This window comes from Aotus nancymaae, unplaced genomic scaffold (genome assembly GCF_030222135.1).
Source record: "Aotus nancymaae isolate 86718 unplaced genomic scaffold, 86718_ANA_hifiasm-v0.15.2.pri h1tg000064l_1, whole genome shotgun sequence".
NCBI classification, from domain to species: Eukaryota; Metazoa; Chordata; class Mammalia; order Primates; family Aotidae; genus Aotus; species Aotus nancymaae.
This window is the reverse complement of record NW_026988479.1, coordinates 21,480,260-21,496,768: the sequence shown is the minus strand read 5'-3', so window position 1 is coordinate 21,496,768 and position 16,509 is coordinate 21,480,260. Positions and strand designations below refer to the sequence as shown.

Here is a 16,509-nt window from a genome sequence, read left to right as displayed (position 1 = left end):
ATCCCAGCTACTCAGGAGGCTGAGGCAGGATAATCAGTTGAACCCAGGAGGGGGAGACTGCAGTGAGCCGAGACTGCGCCACTGCACTCCAGCCTAGGCAACAAGAGTGAAACTCCATCTTAAAAAAAGAAAAAAAAAAAAGAGGTTGATGTCTTTTCTGGAAAATATTTTTAAGGTTATAAGAAACAGAGTATCTGCATCAGAAATGTTTCTAAAGACAAGAGCTAATCAGCTGTGGATTTCTCCACTATTAAACTTGGCTTTTGACTTTGAATTAATAAGAAATACTCATAAACCCAGTATTTCCAGACAGTGATTAAGAAACCACCTGATGTAATGATGTAACTGAAATTTTTCTGTTCATTTTGTCTACTTTGTATCTGACATGATGAACACCAAATTCCTAGATGCATCTGACAACTGGAAGGCAAAATTTACAAAATTTATGTTAAATAAAACATGCAAGTTATATCACATAGGAATCTTTCTAAGCCACAGGAATTTATATTAGCTTAAAATAGTTTTCATAAATTAGACACGAAACCTATAAAGTAAGGATTATTATATAGGTTTTAAATGTGTGATGTATAAACAAGTGAACTTTAAATAAAATTAAACTTCAACTTCCTTTCATTGTGGATATTACCATGACAGGTTATAAACGGCTTACTAAGGCTGTTATCCATATGAGAAGAATTGTCTTGACAGCTGCATAAATGTCAAAAAATGTCATTTACCATTAGCTGCAATTCAAGGCCTTATTCTCCCCATTCCTTACTATAACAAAAATAATTTATTGTCAGGAAATTTTAAAGAGAGGGAAGAGAAAAATATGTCAATTTCATAACAGTGAATTAACTCCTATTACGTATAACTTCAAATGTGCTATTCCAAAAGGTAAAGTATTTGAACCACAATTTTATAAAAATTTGTTATGATATTACAATAAAATAGCTTGAGAACAGCTACTTTGGTAAACAAAATAAGTATACTTTTTTTTTTTTTTTTGACAGGGTCCCAATCTGTCGTCCAGGCTGGAGTGCAGTGGAACCACCACAATTCACCGCGGCCTTGACCGTTTGGGCTCAAGTGATCCTCCCACTTCAGACTCTAGAATAGCTGGAACTACAGAAGCACATTACCATATCCAGCTATTTTTTTGTTTTGTTGTAAAGATGGGGGTCTCGCTATATTGCTTAGGCCGGTCTCAAGCAATTCTCCTGCCTCAGCCTCCCAAAATTCTGGGATTACAGGCATAAGCCACCACGCCTGGCCAATAAGCAGACTTTTAAAGGTATTTCTTTTTAATAAAATGGAAAATTAGTAGTAAAAACTATATGAAAATGATTATCTTACTGTAAAAATGACTTTACCATGAAAATGCTACTTAAAAAATACAAGAATTTCACCAGAAGTCAATGTTCTTCACAGGTTTTCAAAATTAGTTTTAAAATTAGTTTTAAACCTTTAGTATTCAGCTATTGATTCAACTATCACAATGCTACAAAGACCAGTTAGAGAAATTTAAGAACAAGGAAACAGACTCCAGTACCATGCCACTGGTACTGCTCTTGTTGTTCAATTACACACTTACAATGTGATTCTTTTTTTAAATATACACAATATACTTAAGAACAGTATAAACAATATAGTGGAAGTCATGAAAGAAAAATGATAAAGCCCCATTAACCACATGTGCTCAAAATGTGACTATAAAATCCACTATATTTAAACCCTTACTTTAAAGATTTCTGCTTTGATGGCCTAGTTAGTCATTGATATTGCATTCTTTAAATTGGCTGAGAAAGCTTCACTTTAGCAATTTCCTGCCTTTTATTTTTAATCTAGTAATGGTATAAAGCCAAACCTGTAATTTAGAGAATTAAGATTTTTATAGTCAAAATAAAATAAAGCTGAATATATTAAATATTAGATTTACTTAATTTAGATGTCATATCTATTTAATTTCTTTTTTAAAATTAACACATTCTGGGCACAATTCTCATCACTTCATAAGGAAAAAGACTAAAAAAATGTAAAGTACCGGAACTGCGGGAGGCTAAAGTCACCACACAGAGATACCAATTCTTTCCTCACTAGGGAATCCCATAACACTTTGCGTGTCAGTGATTGACAGCTGTCACTGAACTGATTGACAGGCCGCACAGCACAAAACTGTAAAGTCTATCCACTTGTTATGAAACAGAATACATAAAATAGTTATAAAAAAATTGTTTAGAAAATCAGTTACAAATGCAAAGATAAATACATTTAATTTGTATAAAAGCAATCATACAAAATCAAACAATCACTTATTTACTTGGTTTTCTTTAATTAAATAGGTTATTCTAGAAGTCAAAAGTAGCAATTCTAATTCAACATATAAAATTACGTAGTAGAATTTGATTTTATACATTTCCTCTGAGAAGCATAATCATTTTTTTTTAATTTAACAGTGAAACAATTCTGGAAAAACTCACTTGGAAGCCCAATAAATCAGATAATCAGGAAGTTTCAGATATTCCTGATCAAAGCTGTTTCAGCTAATACTGTTACTATTTTGAATGAAAGAGACTTCTTCCCAATAGGTGTAGTATTACTTCCAAACAACATTTCTTAATAGAACTTGTAATATTATAACTTTCTAGAATAAGAGGCAATTTTAAATGTCAAGAATGATTAGGCTGCAGAGGTTATTTTTCTACATTCACAAAGCATACTGGACACTAAGGAGAGTGGCTGCATGTTTTGATGGTTCACACACCACTGGGGTCATCTCCCTACTGGTTTGCCTTCCCAGTGGTAAGCTCCTTTCCACTCCTGACACTGCTATCAAATGACATTTGGAATTCATTAATCTTTAATAGCTGACCTTTAATTCTGATAAGCAATAATTTATATGTAAGATATGTTTACTGAAAGATTAGAAAGTCACTAAAATGCCATCTTTTAGAGGGCAAAAAAGATAGAGAAGCTCTTTTAAATTCAAATATTACCACCTATGAAGGTGCCACTGAGCAGGCAGCTCTAACAACGTGTTCTGAGTTTACCAGGCATCTTAGTATTAATACAATTTAAAGCAAAAGTATACAGTTTAGTGAAGCTACTAAAATAAGCATTATGTAAGTAAAGTGATAGAATACATACATATCTACATAATTATAAAAGTTAACTTAAAAGAACAGTCAAAGTAGGTCCTTATTTATGCCCATGAATGAGGTCAGAAACATAGCAACAGCACAGTCCTTTCCCATTCACACTCCCATCAATCACACCACTGGAACTAAAACCATCTTACCTTCTCACCTCTGGTCTTCGAATCTTCTTTCTCTTTCTTCCTAGCAGCAGCCACAAATTCATTAAACAAGGCTTCCCGGTCTTTCATCTTTTCAATTGCTTTGAATCTTGAATCTTTAGCGTGCTTGGCTGCAAATTCACTAAAAGTTGCTCTGGAACAAAATTACAAGTGTGCTAACTTTGGCAGTTACTTCTTCTTGTATAAAGGCATAGCAGAAAATATCATTTTTCCAACAAGAATATATGACAAAGAGACACTGGGACCCAACACCTAACTAACAGTGAATAGTAAGTTACAGAAAGGATTAAAAAGAGGTAATGAGTAAAAGTGTGGTTACGGGATTTGTATGCTATCAGCATAGAATTAGAAGAATATACATTTATTATATAAAAAGAGATCACAGAGTAAAGAATTTGCATGCCTCAAGAGACAAGAGCTCATCAATTTCCACTCTAAGATGAAGCTGAGTCCTGCCTCCAGCCACAACGGAAAATTCTTATTGGATTAGCTCTCTTTCCATACACGACTGTAAAACTGAACAAAAGTACATGAGGCAACTGATTTTAAGGAATAAACAACAGAAAAAGTAAGACTGAAAAGCCTGAAAGAAGGGAAATTTATGAGGTGCAGAGAGCTCAAATCCAAATAGAGTATTAAAATCTTAATGAGCTGGAAGAAGCAAAGATTAGAGCTTGGGTGAAGAGGAACCTATAAAGAGAGGGTACCCAAGAAAAATCCCACTTAGGGATTACCCATGAGTACACAGCCAAGGCCAAGCTGTATAACAGCAGGGGACGATCACTCTCTATATCAAGCTACTACAGGATTAAGAGCAAAGAGATAACAGAGTCAGTGGTATTAAAGGGAGAACAGGATCAGGCCAACAAAGTCCACAAAAGATCCACAAGGAAAACAGAGCTGGAAGACTAAAAGAAACATAGGATACTTTCAGAGATTCACATTAACAAAACATAAAGTCAAGCCTAAAATTAAGATGGCAACCAGTAAATAAAATGCCTACTAAAACAAAAATATCCACTTTTCAATCAAAGGTTAACAGAATCCAGAGTCTCTACACATTAGCCACAAAGTCCGATATCAATCAAAAATCAGTAAATATACAAAGAAACGTGATCCACAGAAAATTTTTTTTGAAGTCAATAGAAACTGAACCGAAGATGTTCAGATGTTCTAAGTAGACAATAACTTTAAAACCACTATTACTGGCCAGGCGCAGTGGCTCATGCTTGCAATCCCAGCACTTTAGGAAAGCAAGGTAGGAGGATCATTTGAGGCCAGCAGTTTGAGAAGAGCCTAGGCAACACAGTGAGACTCCAGCCAGGCAGGGTGGCTCACTGTAAGTGAGCCTGCAATCTCAGCTACTTGAGAAGCTAAGGCAAAAGAATCTTTCGAGCCTGGGAGGCAGAGGCTGCAGTGAGCCAAGATCATGCCACTGCACTCCAGCCTGGACAACGGAGCAAGACCCTGTGTCAAAAAACAAAACAAAACAAAAACACAGTGTGGTTGGGTGTGGTAGATCATGGCTGTAATCTCTCTACTTTGGAAGGCCAAAGAAGGTGGATCACTTGAGGTCACGAGTTCCAAGACCAACCTGGCCAATATGGTGAAACCCTGTCTCTACTAAAAATGCAAAAAAATTAGCTGGAAATGGTGGTAGACACTTGTAATGCCAGCTACCCAGGAGGCTGAAGCAGGAGAAAAACCCAGAAGGCGAAGGTTGCAGTGAGCAGAGTGCCACTGCACTCCAACCTGGGTGACAGAGTGAGACTCTGTCTCAAAACAAGACAAAACGAAACAACCATAGTGAGACTCTGTCCCTATAAAAAATTTAAAAATTGGTTGGGCATGGTGGCGCACGCATGTAGTCTCAGCTACTCAGGAAGATTCCTTAAGCCCAAGAGTACAAGGCCACAGTGAGCTGTGGTTAAATCACTGCACTCCAGTCTGGACGACAGAGCAAGACTCTGTCTCTTAAAAAAATAAGTAAATAAACAAAATTATTATTATTACACTGAAAGAGTCAAACAAAATAGACTCAAAGAATTGAAAGCATGGTCTAATGATTGAACAAACAAGGAGCTTTGGCAGAGATACACAAAGTATTAAAAAGAACCTACAACTAGGTTCTTCTTTTTAGAACCAAGTTTTGAAAAGGAAAAATTAACTGGATAGGCTTAACAGGAGCGTTGACAATAGAATAAAGAGTCAATTATGTGAAGCTAGATCACTAACAGTTATCTAATCCAAACAGGAGACAGAGAAAAGACTGAGGTAGGGGCAATAGTCTCAGGGACATGTGAGATAATATCAATCACTAATATATGTGTGATAAGAATCACAAAAGAGAAAAGAATGAATGAGGACAGAAAAAATACTGGCAAAAAACTTCCCAAATTTGATGGAAAACATCAATTTATAAATTCAAAAAGCTCAGCAAACTCTAAACAGGTTAAATAAAAGGATCAGTCCTATGAGGGCTAATGAGCATAGGTTTTAAAAAAGAAGTTTCTTCATAAATAAGACATTATAAAGCTTTCATATATTTGGTATATATCTTAAATATTTGAAGCTTTCACCTTATATAGTAAGAATTTACTTTTTTTTTTTTTTTGAGATGGAGTCTCCCTCTGTTGCCCAAGGCTGGAGTGCAATGGCACAATCTTGGCTCACTGCAATCTCTGCCTCCTGGGTTCAAGTGATCATTCTGCCTCAGCCTCCCAAATAGCTGGGACTACAAGCATATGCCACCACACCCAGTTAATTTTTTTATTTTTAGTAGAGACAGGGTTTCACCATACTGGCCAGGCTGGTCTCAAATTCCTGACCTCATGATATGCCCACCTCAGCTTCCCAAATTGCTGCGATTACAGGCATAAGCCACAGCACCCAGCCAAGAATTTACTCTTATAATTAATAATCCTATACTTAGCATGCTTTTAGAAGGAAAAAATAAAGCTTATTCTACCATTTTAAAACTATTTACCTATTTAAATGCAAAAATAAAACACATTCTCTTTTGTATTAAAGATTATGTTATAGCTTTAATTATAAAAAAAAAATCGTCCAGTTAATCTCAGAATTTAGAACTTAAAACGTCAACTGAAGGTTAAATGTATCACTCATAGCTTCCCTTTTGTACTCTACAAAAGGGAAACCTCTTTGGAGTTTCAATTATTTACAGACCCATATGGAGTTTTAATAAATATATTCTGCTGAATTATTTAGAAATAAGCTGCAGACTTTTTAAGACTTCACTTAGAACTATTTCATTTCAATGCAAGATAAAGAATAAAAAAAATAGAACTATTTCGACATGCAACTCCTGAGAGTAAAGCCTTTTTCCTCCATAATCACAATAACCAAGAAAATTACTAATTCTCTAACAACATCTAACATCCCATTCTTACCAAGAGTCCTCCTCAACTGCCCCCCAAAATGTCTTTTATAATGCAGACTCAACTATTTTGACCCATGATCTCACTCTTTTGACTCAGAAAAAGCTCAGGACTCCCTGGAAAAGTCTTAACCTCTATTACCCCCAAGAGAGAGTATTATATTCTTCATATCACAAACACTCAATTAGCTTTATTTTCTAAAACTTAATATTAATACCGTATTTCAAATATAAAACACATCTTCTTAAACACCACTCTTTCCTACCTCCACAGACAAAACTAACTATTTAAATAAGGTAAACCTTTATAATAAGTGTTATTTAACCCACAGACTCCATGATTCTACCCGACAGTTTTTAGAATACTTAGGTATTCACAGTAACCTAATACCACTCCTCTTATATCTAAATCGTAAATAACAGTAATTACCCCTGCCTATACAATTCTGTGCAACACTGAAATCTAGCTGAAATCCTAGCTTCACTTGGGTAAGCTACCTAATTTGCTTATTTCATGTAAAATACATTATCAGGTAAGTTAAATCATACTACCTGTTCTGAAGACTGAATATCTGTATGCATATATGTAAAACTATATCCTTTCAGTCATGTTTACATATATGAATAAATGCATACATTTATGTTTTAAGTGCAAATTAGCACATAAAATTCTCAATAACTATTACCGTTATTATAAAGCAAATGAATTTAAAATGTCACATTTTCTTCAGCCCATTACATGTATTTAATATATATTATCAATCAATTGAAAATGTCAGACACAACCATTAACCAGACACTTGGAAAATTGTGAAACTGAAGTGGTAAAAGGTCCTTCACCACTTCAATTTAATCAAAGTAATGTTTCTCCTCTGCAATTTATTTTGCATAAAACTTCACAAAGATAGGGCACAGATTTTCTATCATTTACTGGTTTCTAAAGAACTTATTCCCACAGGGAAGCACTTAAAGGTATCCTTCTTAGAGTACTTGGGATTCCTCTAAAGGAAACATAGTAAAAATAAAGATCAGAAATTTTGGCAAAAACCAATAATCAAATAAGGAGATTTTAATGCCCAAAGGGCCAAAAAATATATATATTTTTTTAATTTTTAAAAACTGATCTTAGGAGAAAATAAATACACTTTGACATTTAAGAGAAATGAACCACATACCTTGGATTAAATTTTGCTTCTTCCATCATTTTTTTGAAATCTTCCTTGGCTTGCATTATTTTGTTTTTCTTTTCCCTGCGTTCTTCTTCTGCCCTGGTCTTTACATACTGATCAAATACCTATTATAAAAATCAACAAATTTGACAAGTCAATCTTTCATATATGTAATTTAACTACCAAATTATTGGACAATGTCTTTGTCCAAACTATACCAGGAAAAATATATTAACTGTAGTTAATTATACACAGATTATACCAAGATTCACTTTAAAGCTTCACTGAAATATTACACAAGCATACAGCTCTCTACTTAGGTTTTGCCAAGAACAAAAGAAAACGGTAAAAAAGCCTCTTTAATTCTCTTCCCTAATTATAAATTAAATACATGATTATTATAAACATTTCAAGCAATTCAGAAATGTGTAAGAGAAATCACAGTCTTCCTAAATCCCCTGTAGAAAGAAATATCAATAGTATGGAATCTGTATAATTTTATTTCCATGCTTAGGACGTATTTTCACTAAAATGTATTCATGCTTTATATCTATTCTATATCTCCCCCACTTAACAGTCAAGATAATAAACTGAAAATAATCTATTTCCCGCCTACTTCACACCCTATAAAATGACAGAAAAACTTTTTTTTTTAAGTCATAAACCAAAAATAAAAAGGAATTGAGAAAAAAAGAGCCAGCAACTTGCAAAGCTGATGGGACAAGTGGAAAAGGATGTGACATAATCTAGCAGTCAAGAAAAACAAAGAGGCAACTCAAGTTTTTTCTGAAACCAGAATCTCCTCAAACAATGCAAGAAAAGACAGCACTAGATACCTATGGAGGTGAGGATGGGGCATAGCTAAAATAAGGAGTACCTGAAGTACCTGATGAAAGGTTATTTAATAAGTTGTTAAATTGCTAGATCTCCTCACTAATTTAATGTTTCTGGGCACTGCCACTCCAGAAGGTAAAAGGCCAGTGACTATTCTCTAAAGCAAAGAATTGACAAGCTATGGCCTACAGGTTGTTTTTATACAGCTCAAGAGTATTTTTACATTTTTTAAAGGATTGAGGGGAAAAACAGAAAATTTCATGACACATGAAAACTAAACAAAATTCAAATGACAGTATCTATAAATAAAGCTTTAACTGAACAGCCATGCTTATATACCCTTACGTATGTCTATGAGTACTTGACACTTAAACAGCAGTTAGAAAGTTACAATAGAGACCATATGGCCCACAGAGCTAAAATACTAATTATCTGACTCTTAGAAATTTGCTGACCCCCTCCCCCTCTAGAAAGTAAAAGAATGTGTCTCCTAAATTGGGAGAAACTGAACTGGAAATAAGGCAAACCAAACTAAAAACATGGCGATTAACCAAACACATACCAAATACTAAGACACAGTCTCTCAGAACTGAAGCAGAGCTATCTGTGCCCTCCAGCCCAGATTAGAAATCTTTATTTAGGAATCTGACCCACCTAACACAATGGCTCCAGGGGTTCTCAACAAACCAGCCTAACTCACCCTACCACGTTTCTCAACCTTGGCACAGTGATGCTTTGAACAAGGTGTATACCAGCATCCCTGGCCTTTACCCACTAGATGCCTGCAGCACTCACTTCAATTGTGACAAAAATGTCTCCTGGGACAAGACTGCTCCTGGTTGAGAACCACCACCCTGAGGTACAGCCCCAAAGCATGAGAGCCCACCTAGATGGTAAGAATACCCAAACAGGCCGGGCAGTGGCTCACACCAGTAATCCCAGCACTTTGGGAGGGCAAGACGGGAGGATCATTTGAGCTCAGGAGTTCAAGACCAGCCTGGGCAACATGGCGAAACCCCATCTCTACATGGAAAAAAAAAGAGCACCCAAACAGCATTTTAGTGTTTCACTTAAGTAGCCATGGTCTACAATATATCTAAGGAAACTCTCCAACATGAAAAATAGAGTCCTAAAGAGAACAAACTTAGTAGAATCAGAAACTATACAGAAAAATGAAAATTAAAAAAAAAAGTTCCTAAAAACAACCTCGCAGAGCTAAGATAATTCACCCATAAAGCAAGAAAAACCTCGAAAAACATAAAAGAACTCTTAGAAATTAAAAGACACAATAAATTTTAAAAATCTAAATAGTTGGTTATTAAAGTCGAGGAAATTATCCAAAAAGTTAAAAACGAAAAATAAGAAGACAAAGGTAATTGAAGAAACTTGGAGGACCAATTCACGAAGGCAAATTCAACTTTGGTCCCAGAATGAAAAAAACAGAGAATAGTTGACAGCTAATTTTTCAAAGTAACACAAGAGAATTTCTTATAACTAAAAGATCTCAGTTTCCATATTGAAAAGGTCAGCCAAGTGCCCAGCACAACAGACCCTTCCTCTAAAAAACATACCACTATGGCATTTCAGAATACTAGGGACTAAGAGATCTACACACTTATAGAGAAAGAAAAACAGCTTCACATATAAATGAACAGGAATGGCTTCAAAATCAACAAACACTAGAAGCAGAGCAATGCCTTTAGTTAACCAAACAATTCCAAATAAGGGTACAAAAAAGGTTTTCCCAAATATGTTAGGCCTCAAATAAATTTTCCCTGCACATTCTCTCAAGAAGCTACAAAAAGGAAGACTTACTGTGTAAGGAGCAGGTCTATGAACATCTTTATAACAAGTAACAATAAAATGTTCCAAAATACCTCAGACATCTTCCCAAGTCAGTCCACATGTATCTACCAATCTTTATCCACTGGGGGTCTTGGAATGATAGTATCCTCCACAGATAAGGGACTACTGTATCTACGATTACCTGACCAGTCCCCTGCTAGACATATAAGTCACCTTCAATTTCCTCTAAGTATAGTATTGCAGAAAACATTTCAAAGTAGAGGGATAAAGTTGTTTCCAACTCCTTTCTCAGTATATACATTCTTATTTAAAAAGTATTAAATGATACATAGAATTCAAGGGAATTTATATTAACTTTCCTTTGAGAATCTAGAAAGAACTTCATATTCCCTCTGCTGGGCTACTCCAGATCAAGGTTAGGAATCACTCTCTAAGATAAATATCTCACAGAAAATTAGAGATTGTGTTATGCCTCCAAGTTGCTCCTAATTATTTATGTCATGCTTCCCAATACACTCGGCTTTATGTTTCCCTATGTTAAGTGGTTATTTTCTCATAACTTCAGCTCACGAAAAAAATTGCATAATACAATGAAAATGAGTAAATTTTAAAAATAATTCTGTTAAGTGTACTTTTATAGGCATGAGCAAAAATATATACTATAGAGCTATATCCTTTAAGCCTCAAGGCAGCTCTGGAGTGCTTGCAATGTTCCTTTTTTTTGATCATAATATGTTCATTTTGTGAAATTTCACTTATGATTTTATCTTTTCTATGTTTGAAAATGTTTACTAAAAATGAGTCTCCATTATTTGATTCTCATATTTTTAATTTAACACTGATTTAATGACAAACTATTCAGTAACAGTGGCCTAGGTGGATTGACAACTCTGAGTAATCATGTTGGTTATGTATTACCATACTGTAATATGGTCAATATTAAAAAGCACTGAATAACAAATGAGATACTAAAAAGTTTATTTTGGTGTTTTTTTTCCTCTTAGGGTTCAAGTGCAGGCCTTTATTTTTATTTTTAATTGACAAATAACTGTACACAAAACACAATCTCGTGTTACTTATATACATGTGCAACTGAAATGTGTTTCAATACATATCATGGAGAGTGAGATCAAGGTAATTAGCATATCCATGTCAAACATTTATCATTTGTGTTGGAAATGTTCAATATCCTCCTTCTGGCTATTCAAAACTACTTATTATTGTTAACCACAGTCATCCTACAGTGCTACAGAACCCCAGGACTTATTCCTCTTATCTAGTTGTAATTATGTATCCTTTCACAAATCTCTTCCTATCCTCCTGCCTTCTCCTTACCCTTCTCAGCCTCCAGTAGTCTCTGTTCTACTGTCTACTCCTATGACATCAACTTTCTTTTGCTTCCACATATGAGAACATAACGATGTTTATCTTTCTGTTCTTTGCTGATTTCACTTAACATGACTTCCAGTTCCATCTATGTTGCTGCAAATGACAGGATTTCATTCTTTTTTATGGCTGAAACCACATTTTCTTTATCCAGTCATCTGTTGTTAGTTACCTAGGTTGATTCCGTACCTTGGCTACTGTGAATAGTGCTACAATAAACATGAGGGTGCAATATCTCTTCAATATAATGATTTATTTTCCTTTCAAAACACGCCTTGTAGTGGGACTGCTGGATCATATAGTAGTTCTATTTATAGTTTTTCAAGGAACCTCCATACTGTTCTCTGTAGTGTATATACTAAATTCTAACCAACAATGTATAAAGAGTTCCCTTTCCTGAGCATCCTTGCCAGCATTTATTATTTTTGCCTTTTTTAGATAAGCCACCCTAACTGGAGTGAGCTACCTCACTGCTGTTTTGATTTGCATTTACCTGATTAGTGGTGTTGAGCATTTTTTCATTATATTTATTGGCCATTTGTACGTTTTCTTTTGAGAAATGTCTGTTCAGATCATTTGCCCATTTGTTAGACTTTTTTTTCTGTTGAGACAACTGAGTTCCTTGCACATTTTGGACATTAATTCCCTGTCAGATAAGTAGTTAGCAAATATTTTCTCACATTCTATAGAATGTCTTCACTGTTGATTGTTTCCCTTGCTATGCAGAATTGTTTTAATTTGATATAACCCCATTTATTTTTGCTTGTGCTTTTGATGTCTTATTCATAAAATCTTTTCCCAACCAATGTCCAGAAGCATTTCTCCTATAGTTTTTTTCTAGTAGTTTAATCATTTCAGATCATACATTTAGGTCTTTAATCTATTTTGAGTTGATTTTCAGATAGGACAAAAGATGGTGTTCTGGTTTCATTTCTTCCGAACATAATTTCCAGTTTTCCCAGCATCATTTATTGAAGAGACTCTTCTTTCCACAGTGAGTGTTCTTGGCACCTTTGTCAAAATAAGTTGGCTATAGATATATGGATTGATTTCTGAGTTCCCTATTCTGTTCCTTTGGTCTATGTGTCTGTGTTTATGCCAGTACCCTACTGTTTTAGCTAACATAGATTTCTAGTATATTCTGAAGTCTGGTACTATGATACCTCCAGCTTTGTTCTTTTTGCTTAGGATTGCTTTGGCTATTCCAGGTCTTTTTTCGTGTCACACAAATTTTAGGATTTTCTTTTTGAAACGAGGTCTCATTCTGTTGCCCAGGCTGGAGTGCAGCGGTACAGTCATAGCTCACTGTAATCTCAAACTTCCGGATCAGGTGATCCTCACACCTTAGTCTTCCAAGTAGCTTGGGCTACAGGTACATGACACCACACCCGGCTAGTTCTTGTATTCTTTTGTAGCGAGATCTTGCTATGACAGTCTCAAACGCCTGGCCTCAAGTGATCCTCCTACCTTGGTTTTCTAAAGTGGTGGGATTACGGGCGTGAGCCATCTCGCCTAGCCAGATTTTTTTCTTCCATTTCTGTTTAGAATGTCACTGGTATTTTGATAGAGATGGTACTGAATCTGTAGATTGCTTTGGGGAGCACTACCACTTTAACAATATTAACTATTCTGATCTATGAGCATAGGATATTTTTCCCTTTGTATCCCATTCAGTTCTTTCATCAGTGTCTTATAGTTTTTCTTATGGGGGTCTTTCACCTATTTAGTTAAATTTATTCTTAGATATGCACTTATTTATTTGCTATTGTAAATGGGACTGCTTTCTTGATTTTTCAGCAAGTTCATTGTGTACAGAAACACTATTGTTTTCGATATTTAATATCCTACAATTTTATTGAATCAGTTTCTCAGGTTTTTGTTTTGTTTTTTTAAGATAGTCTTGTCACCCAGGGTGGAGTGCAATGGTACAATCTTGGTTAGTTGTAACCTCCATTTCCTGGATTCAAGCGATGGTTGTACCTCAACACCTAAAAGTAGCTGGGATGAAAGGCATGAGTCACCACACCTAGCTAATTTGTATATTTTTAATAGAGATGAGGTTTTGCCACTTTGGCCAGGCTGGTCTCAAACTCCTGGCCTCATGTGATCCGCCTGCCTTGGCCTCATAAAGTGCTGGAATTACAGGCATGAGCCACTCCATGCCCAGCCTGAATTTGTTTATCACTTCTAAGAGATTTTTGGTAGCGTCTTTAGGTTTTTCTATATATAAGATCATCTCATCTGTAAACAGAAACAAATTGACTTCTTACTTTCCAATTTTGATATCCTGTAATTCTTTCTCTTGTCTAATTGCTCTGGCTAAGACTTCCAGTATTATGATGAGTGAGTGGTGAGTGGGTATTCTTGTCTTCTTCCAGTTCTTAGAGGAAAAGCTTTTAAAATGTTTATTTTGAAATAAGAGAGAACTTATTTTAAAGTGTTATTAGCATATCTACAATCTATTTTAGAACCTAGTAGTATCCTATATGTAAATGATCTAGTTTTTGTAAAAAAAAAAAAAGTTATTCAATTAAAATGTCATAACAAATATAACAAAAACATGTCAGACCCCTTAAGTGACCTTTTATCAAAGGAAAATTCTAAGTTAAAATGTATGGTTACAATGATATAAAATACATCTTTTTTTTGTGGGGGGAGAGTCTCGCTCTGTCGCCCAGGCTGGAGTGCAGTGGCGTGATCTCGGCTCACTGTAACTTCTGCCTCCTGGGTTCATGCAATTCTCCTGCCTCACCTCCCACCATCACTCCTAGCTAATTTTTGTATTTTTAGTAGAGACAGGGTTTCACCATATTGGCCAGGCTGGTCTCGAACTCTTGACCGAACTGCCCCACCTTGGCCTCCCAAAGTGCTGGGATTACAGGCGTGAGCCACCACACGTGGCCATAAAATACATCTTTTATAATGATACAGAATGTACATAAATCTACAAATAACTAGAAAAGGACAACTCAAATATAATTTTATATTATGAGGAATTTCCAATGAAGTTATTTGTATTTTCTAAATCAATCACTTTGCAGTATGAAATTACAAAGTGTAAATGTGTAATGTGCAACCTAGCACCTTTCTGGTTGTTCCTTTTTATACTCCTATGCAAATAATAAAACCAAGTATTCAAAAAAAGTGTTTATTTTTAAATTTAAATGCCAAATGTTAACTACTACTTCGTCTTAGTTCTTACATCCTGATTGCTAAAAGAATTCCATATAAAAGGCATGAGAGGCCGGGCATGGTGGCTCATGCCTGTAATGCAGACACTTTGGGAGGCCAAAGTGGGCAAAATAGTTGAGGTCGGGAGTTCAAGACCAGCCTGACCAACATGGTGAAACTCTGTCTCTACTAAAGATACAAAAAGTAGCCAGGAATGGTGGTGCACGCTTGTAATCCCAGCTACTTGGGAGGCTAAAGTGGGAGGATCACTTGAACCCAAGAGGTGGAGGTTGCAGTAAGATAAGATGGCGCCACTGCACTCCAGCCTGGGCAACAGAGCAAGACACCATCTCTAAATAAATAAAATAAAATAAAATAAATAAATAAATGGCATGAGAACTTTTAACTCAAGATTTTATTGAAAACACTAGAATAGTATTTTCTCTTTCCAAGTGAAATTCTATTAAGGAGATACCACCATAAGCTTATAGAATGCTTCAAAAATTGGGGAAAGAACTATAGTTCTCAATGTTACTTATAATTTCACTGTAACAGTACCATGAGGAATATGTCATAAAAATTTTAACATCTTCAGAGATATTTAGATCAGACATTGTTCTAGGCACCACAAATAAAGCAAGGAAGACATAGTTTCTATCCTCATACAATTTATATTTTGCAGGAGGAGGAGACAGATAATAAAAACATGATTTTATATAATTAGAGCCATGACCACTATGAAGAAATTAGAAAAGGCACAGAGATAATACTTGTATTCATTAGAAGGCACTTAGACAAGTACCTTAATGAAATGATGAAGCTGGCTGTGCTAACACCTGGAGGAAAAACATTCCAGACAGAAGGAACAGCAAATACCAAAATGTGACTGGCTTCTTCAAGTAATATCAGGACAGTGTGGCTATAATCAACAAACATTAAAAAAGACCTTCAAGAGGTATATGGGCATAAATATATGTAGAAGAGACCATGAAAAGAGCTTCAATTTTATCCTCAATGAAATGGAAAGCACTAGACAGTTTTAAGCAAGGGAACAGTGACTTAATTTAATATCACTTAAATTTTAAAATTAGTCTGGCTGCTGTGTGGAAAAAGAACTTGACTAAAGAGAAACAAGAACACATGGAATGAAGGAGATCAACAAGAGACTACACCAGATGATAAGGGTTGTTCATGGTGGCTTGGATTAGGGTGTTAACGGGGGGAATGATGAATAAAAGGTGAGATCTTGAAAATTTTTTGAAGGTAGACTGTAGATTTGCTGACAAACAGGCAGTGGGAAAAGTAAAGAATCAAGGCTGATTTATAAATTTTGGTAGGGCCATAAACTGAAATGAGAATTAAAAACTCAGAGTCTGTTTTTTTTTAAAAAAGTACAAAGCTTAAACTGCAGATTCAAATACATTGAGAAA

At 35.2% G+C, this 16,509-nt stretch overlaps 1 protein-coding gene across 10 annotated transcripts in view; it reads right to left on the bottom strand.

Moving 5' to 3' along the window:
• The window catches only part of TCERG1 (transcription elongation regulator 1), a 62,382-nt gene that overhangs the window by 9,480 nt on the left and 36,393 nt on the right, over positions 1 to 16,509 (bottom strand). For all 10 annotated transcript variants that reach the window (XR_001108277.3, XR_010338780.1, XR_010338781.1 and 7 more), the window contains 2 exons: positions 7,889 to 8,007; positions 3,299 to 3,449 (listed from right to left, as the gene is read on the bottom strand). Coding sequence is in view for 6 of the 10 variants with exons in the window: in XM_012457903.3 (XP_012313326.2) it covers positions 3,299 to 3,449; positions 7,889 to 8,007 (270 nt within the window). In the remaining 4 variants the exon portion in view is untranslated. The remainder of the gene's footprint in view (positions 1 to 3,298; positions 3,450 to 7,888; positions 8,008 to 16,509) is intronic.